The sequence below is a fragment of the Drosophila subpulchrella genome, chromosome 2R, assembly GCF_014743375.2.
Source record: "Drosophila subpulchrella strain 33 F10 #4 breed RU33 chromosome 2R, RU_Dsub_v1.1 Primary Assembly, whole genome shotgun sequence".
NCBI lineage: Eukaryota > Metazoa > Arthropoda > Insecta > Diptera > Drosophilidae > Drosophila > Drosophila subpulchrella.
Window position 1 is genome coordinate 20634535 of NC_050611.1, and position 21145 is coordinate 20655679.

Genomic DNA, 21145 nt, shown 5'->3' on the forward strand with positions numbered 1-21145 from the left:
AACGATATTTCGGTAACATCATTTTTACATTAAGCGGTATCAATATATTAAAATATTTTTGTTGTACATTTTATATTATTGTAGATTTGATATTATAATTTCAAATGTACATTGCCGTAGATTGGATATTAAAAATACCAAATTAATATTATTGTTTATTTGATAATATAATGTAAAGGACAAATTTTTTTATTATATATTTTATTTTATTTTCATATACGTTTTATTACCTATTTACAGTTTGTACAAAATATTTACAGTATTTCTTATTTACAAGTTAGTTTAGACATTTACATTGGGTCTTTTTGTTTACTTATGTATACTTATTTACTGAAATTTCTTGATTGTGATTAACTTATAATTATAGTTTTTAAACAATCGTATAAGATTCAAGTTCGGCATCTACCACATAAGCTTGAAAATGCTCGCTAAAATTTGAAACCTTAATTAATTGAGTAATAACAAAAAATTTGTAAAAGACAGTCAAAAATATGCAAAATTGTATGAAAAGCAATGAAAATCACGTGCATCTGTCTATACATACATATGTATGTACATAAGAACCGACTTTGCAGGGCGGCGTAGAAAAAAAATACATAGGCATGTAAATTTAAGAGCATTTTAAAATATGTTTGTGTTTAAATGCAATTATGTTTTATGTTAGATAGACATAACTACTTATAAAATTTATTTTAACGCTGGCACAGCCTCTATGTACGTATGTATGTAAATAAGTAGTTGCACGTGCTTTCGTTGTTGTAGGGCAGTCAGTAAACCGCACACTATTTAAGTTTTTTTCACTTATTATGTTCTTATTAATCTAATAACACTTTATAAATATACACATTGTATATGAAGTTTACACACCTTTTCCTTGTTCTGCGCTAAGTGAAACACTGACAATTTACGTCTGACCGGCTTCACGATAAAACTCAAGTGTCAAAAAACTCACTAAATCGTATGTAAGTGCAAGCGAGACAACATGATCGAAGTAGGCCAATTCGAATATCGAATATATCTTTTTCGCTTCCACTCACGTGATTGATGTCGCCATATAGCTATATCCTCTCTTTTTCGATGTCAAAGAATTTCTGAAAAGAGAGAAATCGACAACTTAACATTTTTTGGTATCAATTTGACATTATTTAATGGTGAAAAATGATATGTGTCTAAAAAACACAAATTTACCATACGCATATCAAATTGATCCTGGCCCCTTTTTTTTTCTGTGTATTATATGTAGACTGCGGATGATTCACCAATGCGCTTCATTGAGAATCACACTGAATGTTAAATATCTTGATACATTTTAAAAAACTTCAAACACTAATCTATACAAGATTTTTATAATAATAATAAGAAATAAACTAACTTAAGAGGAAATATTTCAAAATTGTAAGGCTTCCCTCTCAACGCTATCAGTCTTCAAATATTAGCGATTATATTCCGATAAAGTGTTATAAGAAAAAACCAGTGACATACACAACAATATTATTTCATTTTAATCAGAGTGAGATAAATTACCTCAAAAGTTTTTTTGTTAAAGTTAATTCGGGGCTTAAATACACTTTTTATTCATTTATTTTGTTATTTTATTTATTAGATATTTTACAAATTTGACTTTCATTCCAGTTACAATATAACAGTTATCTTAGGAAACGAATGAAGCGATTTCCAACACTAGAGCTCTCGGAGATGTTGGCAGCATTGCAGTTCCTAATATCACCAGGTGAGCACAACAGGCAGTTGGCATCATTCAGACAAGTCTGCTCATCAGTTTCGGTGGTGCATCCTCTGGCCACCACCTGACCCGCAGAATTGAAGACCGTGGAGCAGATCGTAAACGGGATTTGAGTCTGCCTGATGGCGGGGATGTAGACCGGTGAAGCAGCTGCCGTGGCAGGATACGGTACGGGATATATCACCAACACTCCTCACGCATTCTGCCTGATCGCTGCCATCACAAAACAGATAGTCCACATAGGCAGCAGCACTTAGTTCCTTGGCGGTGTTACTAGTGATGTAAATTTGAGTCGAAACATCGATGTCGATCTTCATTGTTGTTTGCAAAATGATACATCGATGTTTTGTGAAACATCGCCTAGAAACATCGATGCATCGATGTTTTTTTACATCACTAATTTCCGTCAACTTTTGTAAAGTGCCTCCAGCAAAAGCATGTCTTTGTTGTTATTCTAGAATGAATACAGTTGTAATTGCAAATAACTATATTTATATACATATATATTTCACATAATACTTACATTGGCATTGCAAACACGTACTATGTTTATGCTAAGGGTTTCATGATTTCTTAAAAGCGTGAAATAAAATTTGCTCCTGTTTATGCGACACCGCCAAATTCATGCATTCTATCAATCTCAGCTGACAGAGGTGCCGGACCGGTGGAAAAAGGTGTTAGCGATTATTAAACCGATTATTTTTTCTCGATTCGCATGAAATAATCTTGCTAATATTAAAGATAAAGTATGTGCAAGCCAGTATAACATATTTTTACCGTCAAAATAAACGATGAAAACTAGTTTCCATTGGCACTAAATGATCAAATAACTTGTTAAATGTAAGGTGTACTTATGTATTTATATCGATGTGGCAACTCCGATAATTATATAGAGTTACCGGAGTTTAATTGTCACCAATTCACGCTTTGAGGTTGAATTCATAGTCAACTTTCGTGTGTTGCCGAATTCACGAAATGGCGTTTATGCACACACGAATCGGCTGAAATCGCGAAATGAAAGCGTGAATTCGGCATCGCATAAACACAGTAATAGTCAACTTTCGTGTGTTGCCGAATTCACGAAATGGCGTTTATGCACACACGAATCGGCTGAAATCGCGAAATGAAAGCGTGAATTCGGCATCGCATAAACACAGTAACGGTAAACTAAAACAAAAACCGCGAAACTGTCTGTGCGGCACTGAAACCATATGTTCTGCAATGTTGTGCAACTCGACGCCCGATGTTTTGGTTAAACATCGATGCATCGATACACATCGGCATAACATAAAACATCGAAAAACATCGCCGAAAAATCATCGATGCTCGATGCATCGATGTTTTTTAACATCACTAGGTGTTACATCCCGAGGACTTGCAGAACTTGCAGTTGCCTGAGTTATCATTGCAGTATTGTATAAGGTCTTCAAAAATCTTCGTGGTCGTAGCGAGAATCGAACTCACGACCGCTGGGTTCGCAGTCGAGAGCACAACCGCTGACCAAAGACGCATCGCGCTAGCCGACGCGCAAAAAGGGTGCACATCTCAATTTCTTCCAAGAACAAATTCTCAACTTAATTCAAAGAAATATTCTCACTAACGACAACAAATTATGTTTTTTTTACCCAATTAGACTAAATACATTAAAAAAATATAATTTTTATGTAATATGCACTTTTTTTATTTGTTATTTTGACGTGTTCTAAATTTTTTTTAGCCTCTGCACACAAAATTGTTAAGAATTCAGTTCTAAAAACTTTCACAAAAAAGAAAAATAAATGTTGACTCTACGTGGGCTTCAACGCATTAGACCGCTAGGCCACCGATTTTCAAAATTGATGGGCGATTTTCTAGTTGCAAGGGCGACTTTTAACCACCGGCGGTATATATTTTATTGTTGCACAAATCGCCAGTGCAAACCGTACAGTTTCCAGTTCCAGCGAGGCACGCCTCCAGATCCTCTCGTTCTAAGCTGCTTAGACAACTACGATAGACATAGCCATCTGGGGAGGGATTAAACAAATTACAATATTTCATTCAAGGATATCTTTCCCTATACACACCTTTAATCGAGGTCTGACAGCTGGAGTAGGGTAAGACACCACAGTTTCCTATTAGCGTGATCTTTGAGGGAGCTGTACCGCAGTTGGAATCCTCTTTAGCATGGCAGTAGAGGCACTTGTGCGGAACTGGCAGGTTATCCAAGGAGTTGCAATTACTCTCGTTGCAGAATAAAAGGGAGTGGAAATTTTCATTCACAAACTCTTCGTCCAGATCGGACTGGCAGCCCATGGCCGTAACATTGGTATAATAGTTAAACAAGGTATAGCAACCATCATCGGAACTGTACTGGCTGCAGAGACTAGACGTAGGTTCATCGCAGTCCGATCCAGAGCATTTCCAGCAGGTCTGAGTGATCTCGCTACTGTTGGTTCCAGAGCAGGCTATACAAGAGATGATAAGAAAAATTGTAATATCATTTTGAATGAATGAAATTTTAATTCATTTCGCGAAGGCAAGTAAAATTCTTGTTTAAAAATACGGTAATCGAATTTCGCCTTGTTTATGACTACCGATGTCCGATGGCTACCGTTACCACATCGACGCGATCTTTTCCCGTAATCAGGTAATATATTAATAATTGCTTTGGGATCCATAAAAAGGACAATTCAATGACGATCGCCACACTTAATCTATAAGGAAGCGTGTTCTTGTATAATGAAAGGGAAAGTTGGAATATTCGAGAGGTTTATCGCTAAAATTTCTTTTGTATTTAACATTGCATCTACTATACTGCAGGATACAACTCGCATATACCACGTAGCATACACCATGTGTTGTACACGCTCAAGAACTATGAAGGTCATGGTTTGTGTGGCTTCCATCTAATCTAATCTGATTGTTGGCTTGATCCATTTAAATCAAGTATGGAGAATTTCCAAGACACTTGAAAATTTTAATTAGGATTGCAGGAATTGCCCAACTTGATTATCAAACGAAAAGTAGTATGATTACAAAATTTGTACTTTGAAAATGTCTCGCATCTTACAATCAATATTAGTTACACGCTTAAATGATGGGGAAAAACACGTGGAGATTCTTACTATCGGTAGATTAGATAGGTCAAACTTCCTTTTATACATTTGTGTTCTTAGTTGTTCAATGGATTTTCCCAAGAACGTTCTAATTTCGTTTACGATTTTAGTATTTTTGATTGATTGATTGATTTACATTTACGTAATAAAGTATTAAAGAATTAAATGGTTCTTTTTCTTTACATATCAACACTTGATACAAAGATATTTTTTATATTGTTTTTGAAATGAAGAATATATTGTCGTTCCTTTTTTAAAAGTATTAAATGGTTCATTTTTTTTTTGTATCAACACTTGAAACTAATATATTTTTTATATTGTTTCCGAAATGAATAATATATTGTCGTTCCCTTTTTCTTTCTTAAATTTTTTCTTATACTCGCACAGCAATATTTATCTAACTTGGGAAGTTTTCATTGAATTTTTAGTATTTTCTATGTTTTCTGGTTATTTGTCGCACTTTTCGGGGTGTTAGTTAGTTAACTTTCACTTTCCCTTTTCATTATCCTTAATCCTTGACTTGGTCAAAACTTACCACTTGAGTGACATAGCACTAGAAGTAGCAGGGCTACTCCTGCTGACGTTGATTTCATGATCTTTTAAGGTACACTTCAAAACGGCGACTCGCGTATTTCCGTATTAGCCACAAAAATGGACTCCGGTAACTAATTGTTAGCTGGATGAAGTAAGGCCTTTTTATACATTTTCGACTGGCGACAAGCTTGGGGCAATCGTTCGATCGATGGGTCCTATCGCGCTCGTTTGATTATTGCTCTATATCAGTGGTCGGCACACACATACCATCACAGTTTGCCTTGCATTAGTGTAAGTGCAAAAAACACGAAGTTGGCGCGCAGCGCTCTTACGCCTGACGTTTCTCTGTTTTGCACTGAAATTCTCTGCCGCAAAAGCAAAAAAACACGCCAAAACATGCCAATTGAGTAAATATTAGGAACATGGAAGCACGTAAATCAAATGCCGAACTGGGTGTTTCCGTTGTTGTTGGGATCTCCTCGGTTGTCGAAGGTTCTGTGGTTGATTGGGTAGTTTCTGGTGGTTTTGTGGATGAACTTGTTGAAGAACTTGTGGAAGAACTTGTAGAAGAACTTGTGGAGGAACTTGTTGAAGAACTTGTTGAAGAACTTGTTGTTGAACTTGTTGAAGAACTCGATGTTGATTCTGTTGTTATTGTTGAACTAGGTGTAGACTCAGTTGATGAACTAGTGGATTCCGCTGGGTCTTGAGTGGTTGAGGAATCTGCTTTTATAAGTTGATCATTGCAGCGGGGTTGTTCCAAGGGATCGCACAAGTGACAATTTGGATTGGCCAGGCAATTTACTTGATCTGAAAGAGTCAAAGAACATCCTCTCTCCAAACGATCTCCCACCAAACTGGCAAAGCAAAAACCTCTACCAGATCTCGCAATAAGGCATTCTATAGCTTTCAGAAGCTCTGGAGTTTCAGCACAAGCATTAAACCTAAAAGGTTGTAATTAATCGTGACAAAAAATTTATGATCCTGTCATAAAAATTACTTTAATAATAGTCGTACTTAGATTCCGTTCCGGAAAAGGTGGTGGAAATTTTTTAGGTATTATTTGTATTATTGAAGTACGTTGTGAGCACAAAAAGCCAATTGAGTAAATATGAGGAACATGGAAGCACGTAAACCAAATGCCGAACTGGGTGTTTCCGTTGTTGTTGGGATCTCCTCGGTTGTCGAAGGTTCTGTGGTTGATTGGGTAGTTTCTGGTGGTTTTGTGGATGAACTTGTTGAAGAACTTGTGGAAGAACTTGTAGAAGAACTTGTTGAAGAACTTGTTGTTGAACTTGTTGAAGAAATTGTTGTTGAACTTGTTGAAGAACTCGATGTTGATTCTGTTGTTATTGATGAACTAGGTGTAGACTCAGTTGATGAACTAGTGGACTCCGCTGGGTCTTGAGTGGTTGAGGAATCTGCTTTTATAAGTTGATCATTGCAGCGGGGTTGTTCCAAGGGATCGCACAAGGCAATTTGCTTGATCTGAAAGAGTCAAAGAACATCCTCTCTCCAAACGATCTCCCACCAAACTGGCAAAGCAAAAACCTCTACCAGATCTCGCAATAAGGCATTCTATAGCTTTCAGAAGCTCTGGAGTTTCAGCACAAGCATTAAACCTAAAAGGTTGCAATTAATCGTGACAAAAAATTTATGATCCTGTCATAAAAATTACTTTAATAATAGTCGTACTTAGATTCCGTTCCGGACAAGGTGGTGGAAATTTTTTAGGTATTATTTGTATTATTGAAGTACGTTGTGAGCACAAAAAGCCAATTGAGTAAATATTAATAGTGACAAAAAACTTATGATCGCGTCATAAAAATTACTTTAATAATAGTCGTACATAGATTCCGTTCCGGACAAGGTGGTGGAAATTTTTTAGGTATTATTTGTATTATTGAAGTACGTTGTGAGCACAAAAAGCCAATTGAGTAAATATTAGGAACACGGAAGCACGTAAACCAAATGCCGAACTGGGTGTTTCCGTTGTTGTTGGGATCTCCTCGGTTATCGAAGGTTCTGTGGTTGATTGGGTAGTTTCTGGTGATTTTGTGGATGAACTTGTTGAAGAACTTGTGGAAGAACTTGTAGAAGAACTTGTGGAGGAACTTGTTGAAGAACTTGTTGTTGAACTTGTTGAAGAACTTGTTGAAGAACTCGATGTTGATTCTGTTGTTATTGATGAACTAGGTGTAGACTCAGTTGATGAACTAGTGGATTCCGCTGGGTCTTGAGTGGTTGAGGAATCTGCTTTTATAAGTTGATCATTGCATCGGGGTTGTTCCAAGGGATCGCACAAGTGACAATTTGGATTAGCCAGACAATTTTCTTGATCTGAAAGAGTCAAGGAACATCCTCTCTCCACACGATCTCCCACCAAACTGGCAAAGCAAAAACCTCTACCAGATCTCGGAATAGCGCATTCTTTAGCTTTCAGAAGCTCTGGAGATTCAGCACACTGAAATGATAAAGGTTTTAAAATGATAAGGTTTTTGGTTTAATATTTTATTATTCGAATAACTACCTCTGAGCTATTACACTGAAGACAGCTGTATGTTGTTGGAGCCACCTTGCACTTTTCCGTTATACAGATTTCGCGGTTGGAACTGACTGTCCCTTATTATCCTCCTGACAATTTTTTCTTAAATCATCCTCCAGGCCTTCCAGACATCCTTGAGCCTGAACAAATCCATCGTAAAAAACAATCACGCAGGCATCCAATTTATCCGAACACTGATCATCCGCCTCGTAACTAGTCCTTTGGCAATTAATACCCCGACAATAAATACATTTTTCAGATGCCAATGCGTAACTGCTGGTTAAAAGCAGTGCCAGCAGGAGTTGAGAGAAATTTAAGTTTGACATTGCGCAAAGAACATTTAGCATTGAAAAGCTGTCACCAGCTAACCATTGCTTTATATAAATTCTGGTCACTTAAGAGGATGTTTGTGATTGTCCTCCATCTCTTCAGAAATTGCATAAACAACTCTGTTTTCTTTGTGGGGTTCCCTAAGCCCCATGGCTCTCAAGTGCCCGAGTTTTTGTGGGGGCACCCCTTAAAGTAGTTCCTTAGTCAAAAGTAAATAAGCAAGTTTACATCGGTAATGGAATTTTTTCTTTTAATCGGTTATCTACCTAGATTAGACAACGAATTAGATCAAATGTCTTGAAGATAATTTGAAGTGACTCCTATTGAAGGCTGTTGTTTTTGATCATCATCGGTACACAGAATAAAAAAATTGATATGATATGATGGTCAATTTGATGAAATCCAGTATCAATTCGGCCTTGATACGGCACATATAAATTTGATATGTTCGAAATGGTGAAAACGATATTTCGGTAACATCATTTTTACATTAAGCGGTATCATATTAAAATATTTTTGTTGTACATTTTATATTATTGTAGATTTGATATTATAATTTCAAATGTACATTGCCGTAGATTGGATATTAAAAATACCAAATTAATATTATTGTTTATTTGATAATATAATGTAAAGGACAAATTTTTTTATTATATATTTTATTTTATTTTCATATACGTTTTATTACCTATTTACAGTTTGTACAAAATATTTACAGTATTTCTTATTTACAAGTTATTTTAGATATTTACATTGGGTCTTTTTGTTTACTTATGTATACTTATTTACTGAAATTTCTTGATTGTGATTAACTTATAATTATAGTTTTTAAACAATCGTATAAGATTCAAGTTCGGCATCTACCACATAAGCTTGAAAATGCTCGCTAAAATTTGAAACCTTAATTAATTGAGTAATAACAAAAAATTTGTAAAAGACAGTCAAAAATATGCAAAATTGTATGAAAAGCAATGAAAATCACGTGCATCTGTCTATACATACATATGTATGTACATAAGAACCGACTTTGCAGGGCGGCGTAGAAAAAAAATACATAGGCATGTAAATTTAAGCACATTTTAAAATATGTTTGTGTTTAAATGCAATTATGTTTTATGTTAGATAGACATAACTACTTATAAAATTTATTTTCACGCTGGCACAGCCTCTATGTACGTATGTATGTAAATAAGTAGTTGCACGTGCTTTCGTTGTTGTAGGGCAGTCAGTAAACCGCACACTATTTAAGTTTTTTTCACTTATTATGTTCTTATTAATCTAATAACACTTTATAAATATACACATTGTATATGAAGTTTACACACCTTTTCCTTGTTCTGCGCTAAGTGAAACACTGACAATTTACGTCTGACCGGCTTCACGATAAAACTCAAGTGTCAAAAAACTCACTAAATCGTATGTAAGTGCAAGCGAGACAACATGATCGAAGTAGGCCAATTCGAATATCGAATATATCTTTTTCGCTTCCACTCACGTGATTGATGTCGCCATATAGCTATATCCTCTCTTTTTCGATGTCAAAGAATTTCTGAAAAGAGAGAAATCGACAACTTAACATTTTTTGGTATCAATTTGACATTATTTAATGGTGAAAAATGATATGTGTCTAAAAAACACAAATTTACCATACGCATATCAAATTGATCCTGGCCCCTTTTTTTTTCTGTGTATTATATGTAGACTGCGGATGATTCACCAATGCGCTTCATTGAGAATCACACTGAATGTTAAATATCTTGATACATTTTAAAAAACTTCAAACACTAATCTATACAAGATTTTTATAATAATAATAAGAAATAAACTAACTTAAGAGGAAATATTTCAAAATTGTAAGGCTTCCCTCTCAACGCTATCAGTCTTCAAATATTAGCGATTATATTCCGATAAAGTGTTATAAGAAAAAACCAGTGACATACACAACAATATTATTTCATTTTAATCAGAGTGAGATAAATTACCTCAAAAGTTTTTTTGTTAAAGTTAATTCGGGGCTTAAATACACTTTTTATTCATTTATTTTGTTATTTTATTTATTAGATATTTTACAAATTTGACTTTCATTCCAGTTACAATATAACAGTTATCTTAGGAAACGAATGAAGCGATTTCCAACACTAGAGCTCTCGGAGATGTTGGCAGCATTGCAGTTCCTAATATCACCAGGTGAGCACAACAGGCAGTTGGCATCATTCAGACAAGTCTGCTCATCAGTTTCGGTGGTGCATCCTCTGGCCACCACCTGACCCGCAGAATTGAAGACCGTGGAGCAGATCGTAAACGGGATTTGAGTCTGCCTGATGGCGGGGATGTAGACCGGTGAAGCAGCTGCCGTGGCAGGATACGGTACGGGATATATCACCAACACTCCTCACGCATTCTGCCTGATCGCTGCCATCACAAAACAGATAGTCCACATAGGCAGCAGCACTTAGTTCCTTGGCGGTGTTACTAGTGATGTAAATTTGAGTCGAAACATCGATGTCGATCTTCATTGTTGTTTGCAAAATGATACATCGATGTTTTGTGAAACATCGCCTAGAAACATCGATGCATCGATGTTTTTTTACATCACTAATTTCCGTCAACTTTTGTAAAGTGCCTCCAGCAAAAGCATGTCTTTGTTGTTATTCTAGAATGAATACAGTTGTAATTGCAAATAACTATATTTATATACATATATATTTCACATAATACTTACATTGGCATTGCAAACACGTACTATGTTTATGCTAAGGGTTTCATGATTTCTTAAAAGCGTGAAATAAAATTTGCTCCTGTTTATGCGACACCGCCAAATTCATGCATTCTATCAATCTCAGCTGACAGAGGTGCCGGACCGGTGGAAAAAGGTGTTAGCGATTATTAAACCGATTATTTTTTCTCGATTCGCATGAAATAATCTTGCTAATATTAAAGATAAAGTATGTGCAAGCCAGTATAACATCTTTTTACCGTCAAAATAAAAGATGAAAACTAGTTTCCATTGGCACTAAATGAACAAATAATTTGTTAAATGTAAGGTGTATTTATGTATTTATATCGATGTGGCAAGTCCGATAATTATAAAGAGTTACCGGAGTTTTATTGTCACCAATTCACGCTTTGAGGTTGAATTCATAGTCAACTTTCGTGTGTTGCCGAATTCACGAAATGGCGTTTATGCACACACGAATCAGCTGAAATCGCGAAATGAAAGCGTGAAATGGCCATCGCATAAACGCAGTAATAGTCAACTTTCGTGTGTTGCCGAATTCACGAAATGGCGTTTATGCACACACGAATCGGCTGAAATCGCGAAATGAAAGCGTGAATTCGGCATCGCATAAACACAGTAACGGTAAACTAAAACAAAAACCGCGAAACTGTCTGTGCGGCACTGAAACCATATGTTCTGCAATGTTGTGCAACTCGACGCCCGATGTTTTTGTTAAACATCGATGCATCGATACACATCGGCATAACATAAAACATCGAAAAACATCGCCGAAAAATCATCGATGCTCGATGCATCGATGTTTTTTAACATCACTAGGTGTTACATCCCGAGGACTTGCAGAACTTGCAGTTGCCTGAGTTATCATTGCAGTATTGTATAAGGTCTTCAAAAATCTTCGTGGTCGTAGCGAGAATCGAACTCACGACCGCTGGGTTCGCAGTCGAGAGCACAACCGCTGACCAAAGACGCATCGCGCTAGCCGACGCGCAAAAAGGGTGCACATCTCAATTTCTTCCAAGAACAAATTCTCAACTTAATTCAAAGAAATATTCTCACTAACGACAACAAATTATGTTTTTTTTACCCAATTAGACTAAATACATTAAAAAAATATAATTTTTATGTAATATGCACTTTTTTTATTTGTTATTTTGACGTGTTCTAAATTTTTTTTAGCCTCTGCACACAAAATTGTTAAGAATTCAGTTCTAAAAACTTTCACAAAAAAGAAAAATAAATGTTGACTCTACGTGGGCTTCAACGCATTAGACCGCTAGGCCACCGATTTTCAAAATTGATGGGCGATTTTCTAGTTGCAAGGGCGACTTTTAACCACCGGCGGTATATATTTTATTGTTGCACAAATCGCCAGTGCAAACCGTACAGTTTCCAGTTCCAGCGAGGCACGCCTCCAGATCCTCTCGTTCTAAGCTGCTTAGACAACTACGATAGACGTAGCCATCTGGGGAGGGATTAAACAAATTACAATATTTCATTCAAGGATATCTTTCCCTATACACACCTTTAATCGAGGTCTGACAGCTGGAGTAGGGTAAGACACCACAGTTTCCTATTAGCGTGATCTTTGAGGGAGCTGTACCGCAGTTGGAATCCTCTTTAGCATGGCAGTAGAGGCACTTGTGCGGAACTGGCAGGTTATCCAAGGAGTTGCAATTACTCTCGTTGCAGAATAAAAGGGAGTGGAAATTTTCATTCACAAACTCTTCGTCCAGATCGGACTGGCAGCCCATGGCCGTAACATTGGTATAATAGTTAAACAAGGTATAGCAACCATCATCGGAACTGTACTGGCTGCAGAGACTAGACGTAGGTTCATCGCAGTCCGATCCAGAGCATTTCCAGCAGGTCTGAGTGATCTCGCTACTGTTGGTTCCAGAGCAGGCTATACAAGAGATGATAAGAAAAATTGTAATATCATTTTGAATGAATGAAATTTTAATTCATTTCGCGAAGGCAAGTAAAATTCTTGTTTAAAAATACGGTAATCGAATTTCGCCTTGTTTATGACTACCGATGTCCGATGGCTACCGTTACCACATCGACGCGATCTTTTCCCGTAATCAGGTAATATATTAATAATTGCTTTGGGATCCATAAAAAGGACAATTCAATGACGATCGCCACACTTAATCTATAAGGAAGCGTGTTCTTGTATAATGAAAGGGAAAGTTGGAATATTCGAGAGGTTTATCGCTAAAATTTCTTTTGTATTTAACATTGCATCTACTATACTGCAGGATACAACTCGCATATACCACGTAGCATACACCATGTGTTGTACACGCTCAAGAACTATGAAGGTCATGGTTTGTGTGGCTTCCATCTAATCTAATCTGATTGTTGGCTTGATCCATTTAAATCAAGTATGGAGAATTTCCAAGACACTTGAAAATTTTAATTAGGATTGCAGGAATTGCCCAACTTGATTATCAAACGAAAAGTAGTATGATTACAAAATTTGTACTTTGAAAATGTCTCGCATCTTACAATCAATATTAGTTACACGCTTAAATGATGGGGAAAAACACGTGGAGATTCTTACTATCGGTAGATTAGATAGGTCAAACTTCCTTTTATACATTTGTGTTCTTAGTTGTTCAATGGATTTTCCCAAGAACGTTCTAATTTCGTTTACGATTTTAGTATTTTTGATTGATTGATTGATTTACATTTACGTAATAAAGTATTAAAGAATTAAATGGTTCTTTTTCTTTACATATCAACACTTGATACAAAGATATTTTTTATATTGTTTTTGAAATGAAGAATATATTGTCGTTCCTTTTTTAAAAGTATTAAATGGTTCATTTTTTTTTTGTATCAACACTTGAAACTAATATATTTTTTATATTGTTTCCGAAATGAATAATATATTGTCGTTCCCTTTTTCTTTCTTAAATTTTTTCTTATACTCGCACAGCAATATTTATCTAACTTGGGAAGTTTTCATTGAATTTTTCAGTATTTTCTATGTTTTCTGGTTATTTGTCGCACTTTTCGGGGTGTTAGTTAGTTAACTTTCACTTTCCCTTTTCATTATCCTTAATCCTTGACTTGGTCAAAACTTACCACTTGAGTGACATAGCACTAGAAGTAGCAGGGCTACTCCTGCTGACGTTGATTTCATGATCTTTTAAGGTACACTTCAAAACGGCGACTCGCGTATTTCCGTATTAGCCACAAAAATGGACTCCGGTAACTAATTGTTAGCTGGATGAAGTAAGGCCTTTTTATACATTTTCGACTGGCGACAAGCTTGGGGCAATCGTTCGATCGATGGGTCCTATCGCGCTCGTTTGATTATTGCTCTATATCAGTGGTCGGCACACACATACCATCACAGTTTGCCTTGCATTAGTGTAAGTGCAAAAAACACGAAGTTGGCGCGCAGCGCTCTTACGCCTGACGTTTCTCTGTTTTGCACTGAAATTCTCTGCCGCAAAAGCAAAAAAACACGCCAAAACATGCCAATTGAGTAAATATTAGGAACATGGAAGCACGTAAATCAAATGCCGAACTGGGTGTTTCCGTTGTTGTTGGGATCTCCTCGGTTGTCGAAGGTTCTGTGGTTGATTGGGTAGTTTCTGGTGGTTTTGTGGATGAACTTGTTGAAGAACTTGTGGAAGAACTTGTAGAAGAACTTGTGGAGGAACTTGTTGAAGAACTTGTTGAAGAACTTGTTGTTGAACTTGTTGAAGAACTCGATGTTGATTCTGTTGTTATTGTTGAACTAGGTGTAGACTCAGTTGATGAACTAGTGGATTCCGCTGGGTCTTGAGTGGTTGAGGAATCTGCTTTTATAAGTTGATCATTGCAGCGGGGTTGTTCCAAGGGATCGCACAAGTGACAATTTGGATTGGCCAGGCAATTTACTTGATCTGAAAGAGTCAAAGAACATCCTCTCTCCAAACGATCTCCCACCAAACTGGCAAAGCAAAAACCTCTACCAGATCTCGCAATAAGGCATTCTATAGCTTTCAGAAGCTCTGGAGTTTCAGCACAAGCATTAAACCTAAAAGGTTGTAATTAATCGTGACAAAAAATTTATGATCCTGTCATAAAAATTACTTTAATAATAGTCGTACTTAGATTCCGTTCCGGAAAAGGTGGTGGAAATTTTTTAGGTATTATTTGTATTATTGAAGTACGTTGTGAGCACAAAAAGCCAATTGAGTAAATATGAGGAACATGGAAGCACGTAAACCAAATGCCGAACTGGGTGTTTCCGCTGTTGTTGGGATCTCCTCGGTTGTCGAAGGTTCTGTGGTTGATTGGGTAGTTTCTGGTGGTTTTGTGGATGAACTTGTTGAAGAACTTGTGGAAGAACTTGTAGAAGAACTTGTGGAGGAACTTGTTGAAGAACTTGTTGTTGAACTTGTTGAAGAACTTGTTGAAGAACTCGATGTTGATTCTGTTGTTATTGATGAACTAGGTGTAGACTCAGTTGATGAACTAGTGGATTCCGCTGGGTCTTGAGTGGTTGAGGAATCTGCTTTTATAAGTTGATCATTGCAGCGGGGTTGTTCCAAGGGATCGCACAAGGCAATTTGCTTGATCTGAAAGAGTCAAAGAACATCCTCTCTCCAAACGATCTCCCACCAAACTGGCAAAGCAAAAACCTCTACCAGATCTCGCAATAAGGCATTCTATAGCTTTCAGAAGCTCTGGAGTTTCAGCACAAGCATTAAACCTAAAAGGTTGCAATTAATCGTGACAAAAAATTTATGATCCTGTCATAAAAATTACTTTAATAATAGTCGTACTTAGATTCCGTTCCGGACAAGGTGGTGGAAATTTTTTAGGTATTATTTGTATTATTGAAGTACGTTGTGAGCACAAAAAGCCAATTGAGTAAATATTAATAGTGACAAAAAACTTATGATCGCGTCATAAAAATTACTTTAATAATAGTCGTACATAGATTCCCTTCCGGACAAGGTGGTGGAAATTTTTTAGGTATTATTTGTATTATTGAAGTACGTTGTGAGCACAAAAAGCCAATTGAGTAAATATTAGGAACACGGAAGCACGTAAACCAAATGCCGAACTGGGTGTTTCCGTTGTTGTTGGGATCTCCTCGGTTGTCGAAGGTTCTGTGGTTGATTGGGTAGTTTCTGGTGGTTTTGTGGATGAACTTGTTGAAGAACTGGTAGAAGAACTTGTAGAAGAACTTGTGGAGGAACTTGTTGAAGAACTTGTTGTTGAACTTGTTGAAGAACTTGTTGTTGAACTTGTTGAAGAACTCGATGTTGATTCTGTTGTTATTGTTGAACTAGGTGTAGACTCAGTTGATGAACTAGTGGATTCCGCTGGATCTTCAGTGGTTGAGGAATTATCTGCTTTTATAAGTTGATCATTGCAGCGGGGTTGTTCCAAGGGATCGCACAAGTGACAATTGGGATTGCCCAGGCAATTTTCTTGATCTGAAAGAGTCAAAGAACATCCTCTCTCCACACGATCTCCCACCAAACTGGCAAAGCAAAAACCTCTACCAGATCTCGGAACAAGGCATTCTGTAGCTTTCAGAAGCTCTGGAGATTCAGCACACTGAATGTCCTTGGAGAAAAATATTATTTTATAATTATAAGGACTTTGGTTTAATATTTTATTATTTGAATAACTACCTCTGCGCTATTACACTGAAGACAGCTGTATGTTTGGGGAGCCACCTTGTTGCACTTTTCCGTAATACAGATCTCGCAGTCAATTCCATGTCCTTTATTATTCTCCTGACAATTTTTTCTTAAATCATCCTCCAGGCCTTCCAGACATCCTTGAGCCTGAACAAATCCATCTTGAAAAACACTCACGCAGGCATCCAATTTATCCGAGCACTGATCATCCGCCTCGTAACTAGTCCTTTGGCAATTAATACCCCGACAATAAATACATTTTTCAGATGCCAATGCGAAACTGCTGGTTAAAAGCAGTGCCAGCAGGAGTTGAGAGAAATTTAAGTTTGACATTGCGCAAAGAACATTTAGCATTGAAAAGCTGTCACCAGCTAACCATCGCTTTATATAAATTCTGGTCACTTAAGAGGAAGTTTCTGATATTTCTTTATAGATAGCCAACTTAAGTGTGTAAGCTCGTTAAGTGATTGTCCTCCATCTCTTCAGAAATTGCATAAACAACTCTGTTTTCTTTGTGGGGTTCCCTAAGCCCCATGGCTCTCAAGTGCCCGAGTTTTTGTGGGGGCACCCCTTAAAGTAGTTCCTTAGTCAAAAGTAAATAAACAAGTTTACATCGTTAATGGAATTTTTTGCTTTTAATCGGTTATCTACCTAGATTAGACATCGAATTAGATCAAATGTCTTGAAGATAATTTGAAGTGACTCCTATTGAAGGCAGTTGTTTTTGATCAACATCAGTATTGTCAATAGACTGCGGGTGATTCACCAATGCACGTCATTGAGAATCACCCTGAGTCTTAAATATCTTGATACATTTTAAAAAACCTCAAATACTAAGCTATACTTATTGTTTCTAACGATCATAAAAAATAATAATAATAATATAAAAATCTTATTAAGGTAGTCATATTTGCATCTATACAAGTTTTTTATAATAATAATAAAAAAACCTACATAAAAGTAAATATTTCCTAATTTTAAGGATTCCGCCCTCGACGCTATCAGTCTTCAAATATTAGCGATTATATTACGTTGAAGTGTTATAAGGAAAACAAGTGACATACACAACAATATTATTCAAAATAATTCAATTAATCAGAATTAGATACATTACTATATAATTTGTTTTTGCATTTCGTTATTTTATTTATTAAATATTTTACAAATTTGACTTTCATTCCAGTTATCTTAGGAAACGAATGAAGCGATTTCCAGCACTAGAGCTCTCGGAGATGTTGGCCGCATTGCAGTTCCTAATATCTCCAGGCGAGCAGAGCAGGCAGTTGGCATCATTCAGACAAGTCTGCTGATCAGTTTCGGTGGTGGAGCAGCCCCTCACAATAGATCCACCCGAGGTCTTAGCATAGCAATACGAATTTGGAGCAGTGGGCGCACTGCAGCGGGCAGCTTCCAAAACGGCGGCATTCGAAGCGCAATTGGAGTCCTAAAAGAAGATTTTAATTTTCAGAATTTGATATGGTTTCAGATATAACAACATCCAACTTACCTTGCTGGAATCACACTGAATGCAGGCATATTTTGCCGAACCCACATTGTTGCATTCCTTGGTGTTACACTTGTAACAAGAGCGATTATCCTGACATTTCGAACGCAGCTCATAGGGAATTTCTAGAGAGCAACCCTTGAACAGAACCTTAGCTGGAATTTTTTAAAAATATTTTTCAAAATGATTTGATATTTTCATTGTCCCTTCAAACCCACCTTCTTCATAGATGGTCACACAGTAGTCCAAGGAATCCACACAGGATTGAGTTTTAGTGAGCTGAACCCTCTGGCAATTGGCTCCTTCGCAACTGTGGCAGCTGATTGCTGTGTTTCCAGCCGTTTGACCCACCAGAACCACCAGCACCACCGCACTCACCACCTTCGCAATTGTTTGGGCCTTCATTTTTTCGCTTAAACTGTCGGGCAATTGGCCAATGCGATCGGCTTTTATACCACCGACCACTTCAAATGCTCCACTGAAGTGTCCTCAAGAGCGGTTTCTGTCAGTGTGTGCGTTCGTCCATGGAAATGGCCAAACACTTGAGAGTGTTCTATGAAGAACCGACAGCAGGGGATAGTCGAATATGTATAGCAATAGGTAAAATACTCATCTACTTGTTTATTTAAGCTTGCCGGGATTTTGCGAAACCGGAAATAACTTCTTAAATACCAAACTAAAAGACATATAAAAGTCTATTGAAAGATATACCAATACGAGGTATACTTAAGCAATCTTAAAATTATATACATATGTACTTTTGCACAGAATATCTTTTAAGTAATTCACAAATTCATATTTAATATATTTAGTATTAAATATTTATTATAAGTAGGTCAGGCCTTAAAGTCCTTAGATCAACCATCTGTAGCTATCATAAGAAAAAAATTTCTTATGTCTACTTGACAATATTTACTAAGCCTTGCCTAAAAACAGCATCACAGCTTTAAGGCAATACATTTTATAATTCATCAATTTACATCAATTTGACTTTTATTTGTATCAGTAATTTGCACGGGGCAGCTTATCAGCAGCTATTGTACGCTGTACGTGTGCCGGCAGAGGCTGAACAGAGCTATTCCCTTTACCCGCTTAATGGGGCGCTGCTGACCCCTGATTTTACTTACAGCTTAGCCACATTCTATAAATCTATTTATTTCATCATGTTTAGTTTTCCATTTAAAATCCAGTCAGCTCTAATTTTTCACAAAATTAAACTATTTTCAATATTGGCTTTAAAGTTCCCACCCGGACTGTATATTGAAGCCTCATTGAAGTGGCCGTTAAAAAATAAACTGTCAGCCAAAGAATTCCCCTCTGATTGAACTGTGGAATTGTTCCAAGAATCACATGCTAGTTAATTGACGCAAAAAAAAACAAAACATTTGAAAAACAAGCGATTATTTATTTTATTTTTGTTTATTTATTTAAAATTTAGTTCATCATTTTGAGCAAGAGCAAGGCAAGGAAAGCAAAGCTCAAGCCTGCGAATTTTTGACTTTGATCAGCACCCGATTTGGAGACCAACGGCAGATCAAAATTGTTGCACGCCACAGAATCACTAGAGTTATCCGGCAGGCAGAGGGAACATTCCGAGTCCTCCAGACAGGATTTTTGTTCCTTTACAGACAGAGCACAACCTCTTTGCAGATTATCCTTCATATCGCCGACGACCTTGACATAGCAGTAGGAATTAGCTGATGTGGGGAGGCCACATTGGGAGGCGGCTAGAGAGGCAGTGGAACCTATGTTACAGGATGCCAACTGGGGATTAAAACCAAATTTTAATTATATTAAATAAATACTAAATAGTTTTATAACTTTCAAAATATAGTAATATCAAGATACTTACATCAGAACCAATGCATTTAATGCACCTGAAGTCCCTGCGTCCCTGGTTGTTGCACAATTGACCACTGCACTTTTGACATTGGTCGTCCTTGGCCGCACATTTTGCCTGACCAGCCAAAGAAATCTGGGAGAAACAGCCCCGCTCACTGACAGCATCTATAAAGAGTTTGGTTAAATATATTTTATTAATTTCCAGAATTAAACTTACAATCCTCATAAATGGTAACGCAGACATCCAATTTATCAGAACAGCTAACCGTGGTATTCTGGCGGGTTATTCTCAAACAATTTACACCTTCACAGCTAAAACATTTGGGCAGATCGACTGCATTCTGCACTTCAGCTGAAATTTCTCCTGAAATCTCTTGAGCCGCCAGTAGACAAGCCAGCAAAATAAAAAACTTTCCCGATTGCAACATTTTCTTTGAGCCTCCAACACCTTTGGGCGTCCAAACCGAACTGAAACTAAGCTGCAACTTATTTGGAAAAAATCGAAAACATCCACAATTGTTTTGCGACACTTGAGAAAATTCGCATTAATCAGTTGACAGACTGATAAAGAAACTACAATGCAGTATTTGTTGTGCTAAGCAATTTCAAGATGTTTTCCTATAGATTAGTAATTCTTACCGGACTTATATCACGGAATATACGATTTGTTTGCTTGCCCATTGAAGAACCTTATCTGATGAAAATGTAAGCTAACGATATTGCATTTTTTTGCAGTTACTCATGCTACTCATTATACTTTTTAATTACCACTTATTTATTAGCATAAGTTTTGATTTAATTTGTTATTATTTTGTGAGGTTTTCTTATCTAAAATGTAGGAGGCCTTTAAATTGCCCATAGTCGGTCACTTGATAATTTATTTGCCCTTTGGTTATCTGGAACTTATCAGTTTGGATCGGTGTGAGTTATGGCAATCAATTTTATGACCCACTGCATTATAATCTAAGTGTGCAAAAGATACAAACGAGTAAGACATTTGTGCTTTTAATTTGACTTTCTTAGTCCAACATTTATTTATGGTTTCATATTTCTAGCAGTTATTCTCCAATTAAATCTATCAATTAAGTATAATAATACTGTTTACTTACAAGTAAAGGCGAAACATTACTAAGAGGACTTTAATGCTGAGGTCAAACTTT

At 36.7% G+C, this 21145-nt stretch overlaps 10 protein-coding genes and 2 pseudogenes across 11 annotated transcripts; all 12 read right to left on the reverse strand.

Annotated features, from left to right (window-relative positions):
• Nucleotides 1-1646: 1646 nt before the first annotated feature.
• On the reverse strand, nt 1647-3253 carry LOC119551434. The gene is made up of 2 exons (XM_037860777.1): nt 3106-3253; nt 1647-1891 (listed from the first exon to the last, which is right to left on the reverse strand). Exons 1-2 carry the CDS (start codon nt 3251-3253, stop codon nt 1647-1649), a joined length of 393 nt encoding a protein of 130 aa, XP_037716705.1.
• Nucleotides 3254-3398: 145 nt separating this feature from the next.
• LOC119551904 lies at nt 3399-5523 on the reverse strand. The gene is made up of 3 exons (XM_037861518.1): nt 5372-5523; nt 3805-4185; nt 3399-3744 (listed from the first exon to the last, which is right to left on the reverse strand). The coding sequence occupies exons 1-3, from the start codon at nt 5427-5429 to the stop codon at nt 3611-3613; spliced, it is 573 nt and encodes a 190-aa protein (XP_037717446.1). The 5' UTR covers nt 5430-5523; the 3' UTR covers nt 3399-3610.
• Nucleotides 5524-5658: 135 nt separating this feature from the next.
• LOC119551435 (putative protein TPRXL) lies at nt 5659-6328 on the reverse strand (the record flags this gene model as incomplete). The annotated part of the gene is made up of 1 exon (XM_037860778.1): nt 5659-6328. A coding segment is annotated over one exon (630 nt), but the record flags the coding sequence as incomplete, so codon positions are not given.
• Nucleotides 6329-6418: 90 nt separating this feature from the next.
• On the reverse strand, nt 6419-6997 carry LOC119551905 (annotated as a pseudogene).
• Nucleotides 6998-7033: 36 nt separating this feature from the next.
• Nucleotides 7034-8241, reverse strand: LOC119551903 (protein SLG1-like). Its single transcript, XM_037861517.1, is given in 2 exon segments — nt 7034-7978; nt 7981-8241. Coding segments are annotated over 2 exon segments (969 nt in total). The 3' UTR covers nt 7034-7270.
• A 2108-nt stretch (nt 8242-10349) lies between these two features.
• Nucleotides 10350-11956, reverse strand: LOC119551436. The gene is made up of 2 exons (XM_037860779.1): nt 11809-11956; nt 10350-10594 (listed from the first exon to the last, which is right to left on the reverse strand). The coding sequence occupies exons 1-2, from the start codon at nt 11954-11956 to the stop codon at nt 10350-10352; spliced, it is 393 nt and encodes a 130-aa protein (XP_037716707.1).
• Nucleotides 11957-12101: 145 nt separating this feature from the next.
• LOC119551765 lies at nt 12102-14227 on the reverse strand. Its single transcript, XM_037861293.1, has 3 exons — nt 14076-14227; nt 12508-12888; nt 12102-12447 (listed from the first exon to the last, which is right to left on the reverse strand). The coding sequence occupies exons 1-3, from the start codon at nt 14131-14133 to the stop codon at nt 12314-12316; spliced, it is 573 nt and encodes a 190-aa protein (XP_037717221.1). The 5' UTR covers nt 14134-14227; the 3' UTR covers nt 12102-12313.
• Nucleotides 14228-14362: 135 nt separating this feature from the next.
• On the reverse strand, nt 14363-15032 carry LOC119551437 (putative protein TPRXL; the record flags this gene model as incomplete). The annotated part of the gene is made up of 1 exon (XM_037860780.1): nt 14363-15032. A coding segment is annotated over one exon (630 nt), but the record flags the coding sequence as incomplete, so codon positions are not given.
• Nucleotides 14883-15701, reverse strand: LOC119551766 (annotated as a pseudogene).
• LOC119551764 (uncharacterized protein in LEU2 3'region-like) lies at nt 15512-16985 on the reverse strand. 2 transcript variants are annotated; one of them, XM_037861292.1, is made up of 3 exons: nt 16631-16985; nt 15970-16562; nt 15512-15815 (listed from the first exon to the last, which is right to left on the reverse strand). In XM_037861292.1, exons 1-2 carry the CDS (start codon nt 16970-16972, stop codon nt 15975-15977), a joined length of 930 nt encoding a protein of 309 aa, XP_037717220.1. In that variant the 5' UTR covers nt 16973-16985; the 3' UTR covers nt 15512-15815; nt 15970-15974. The 2 variants fall into 2 exon arrangements, with proteins under 2 accessions (XP_037717220.1, XP_037717218.1); XM_037861290.1 differs by having other exon boundaries at nt 15738-16562.
• A 772-nt stretch (nt 16986-17757) lies between these two features.
• On the reverse strand, nt 17758-18556 carry LOC119550762. Its single transcript, XM_037859686.1, has 3 exons — nt 18362-18556; nt 18147-18298; nt 17758-18083 (listed from the first exon to the last, which is right to left on the reverse strand). The coding sequence occupies exons 1-3, from the start codon at nt 18546-18548 to the stop codon at nt 17823-17825; spliced, it is 600 nt and encodes a 199-aa protein (XP_037715614.1). The 5' UTR covers nt 18549-18556; the 3' UTR covers nt 17758-17822.
• A 971-nt stretch (nt 18557-19527) lies between these two features.
• On the reverse strand, nt 19528-20458 carry LOC119550750. Its single transcript, XM_037859671.1, has 3 exons — nt 20203-20458; nt 19996-20150; nt 19528-19907 (listed from the first exon to the last, which is right to left on the reverse strand). The coding sequence occupies exons 1-3, from the start codon at nt 20411-20413 to the stop codon at nt 19578-19580; spliced, it is 696 nt and encodes a 231-aa protein (XP_037715599.1). The 5' UTR covers nt 20414-20458; the 3' UTR covers nt 19528-19577.
• Between the last annotated feature and the right edge of the window lie 687 nt (nt 20459-21145).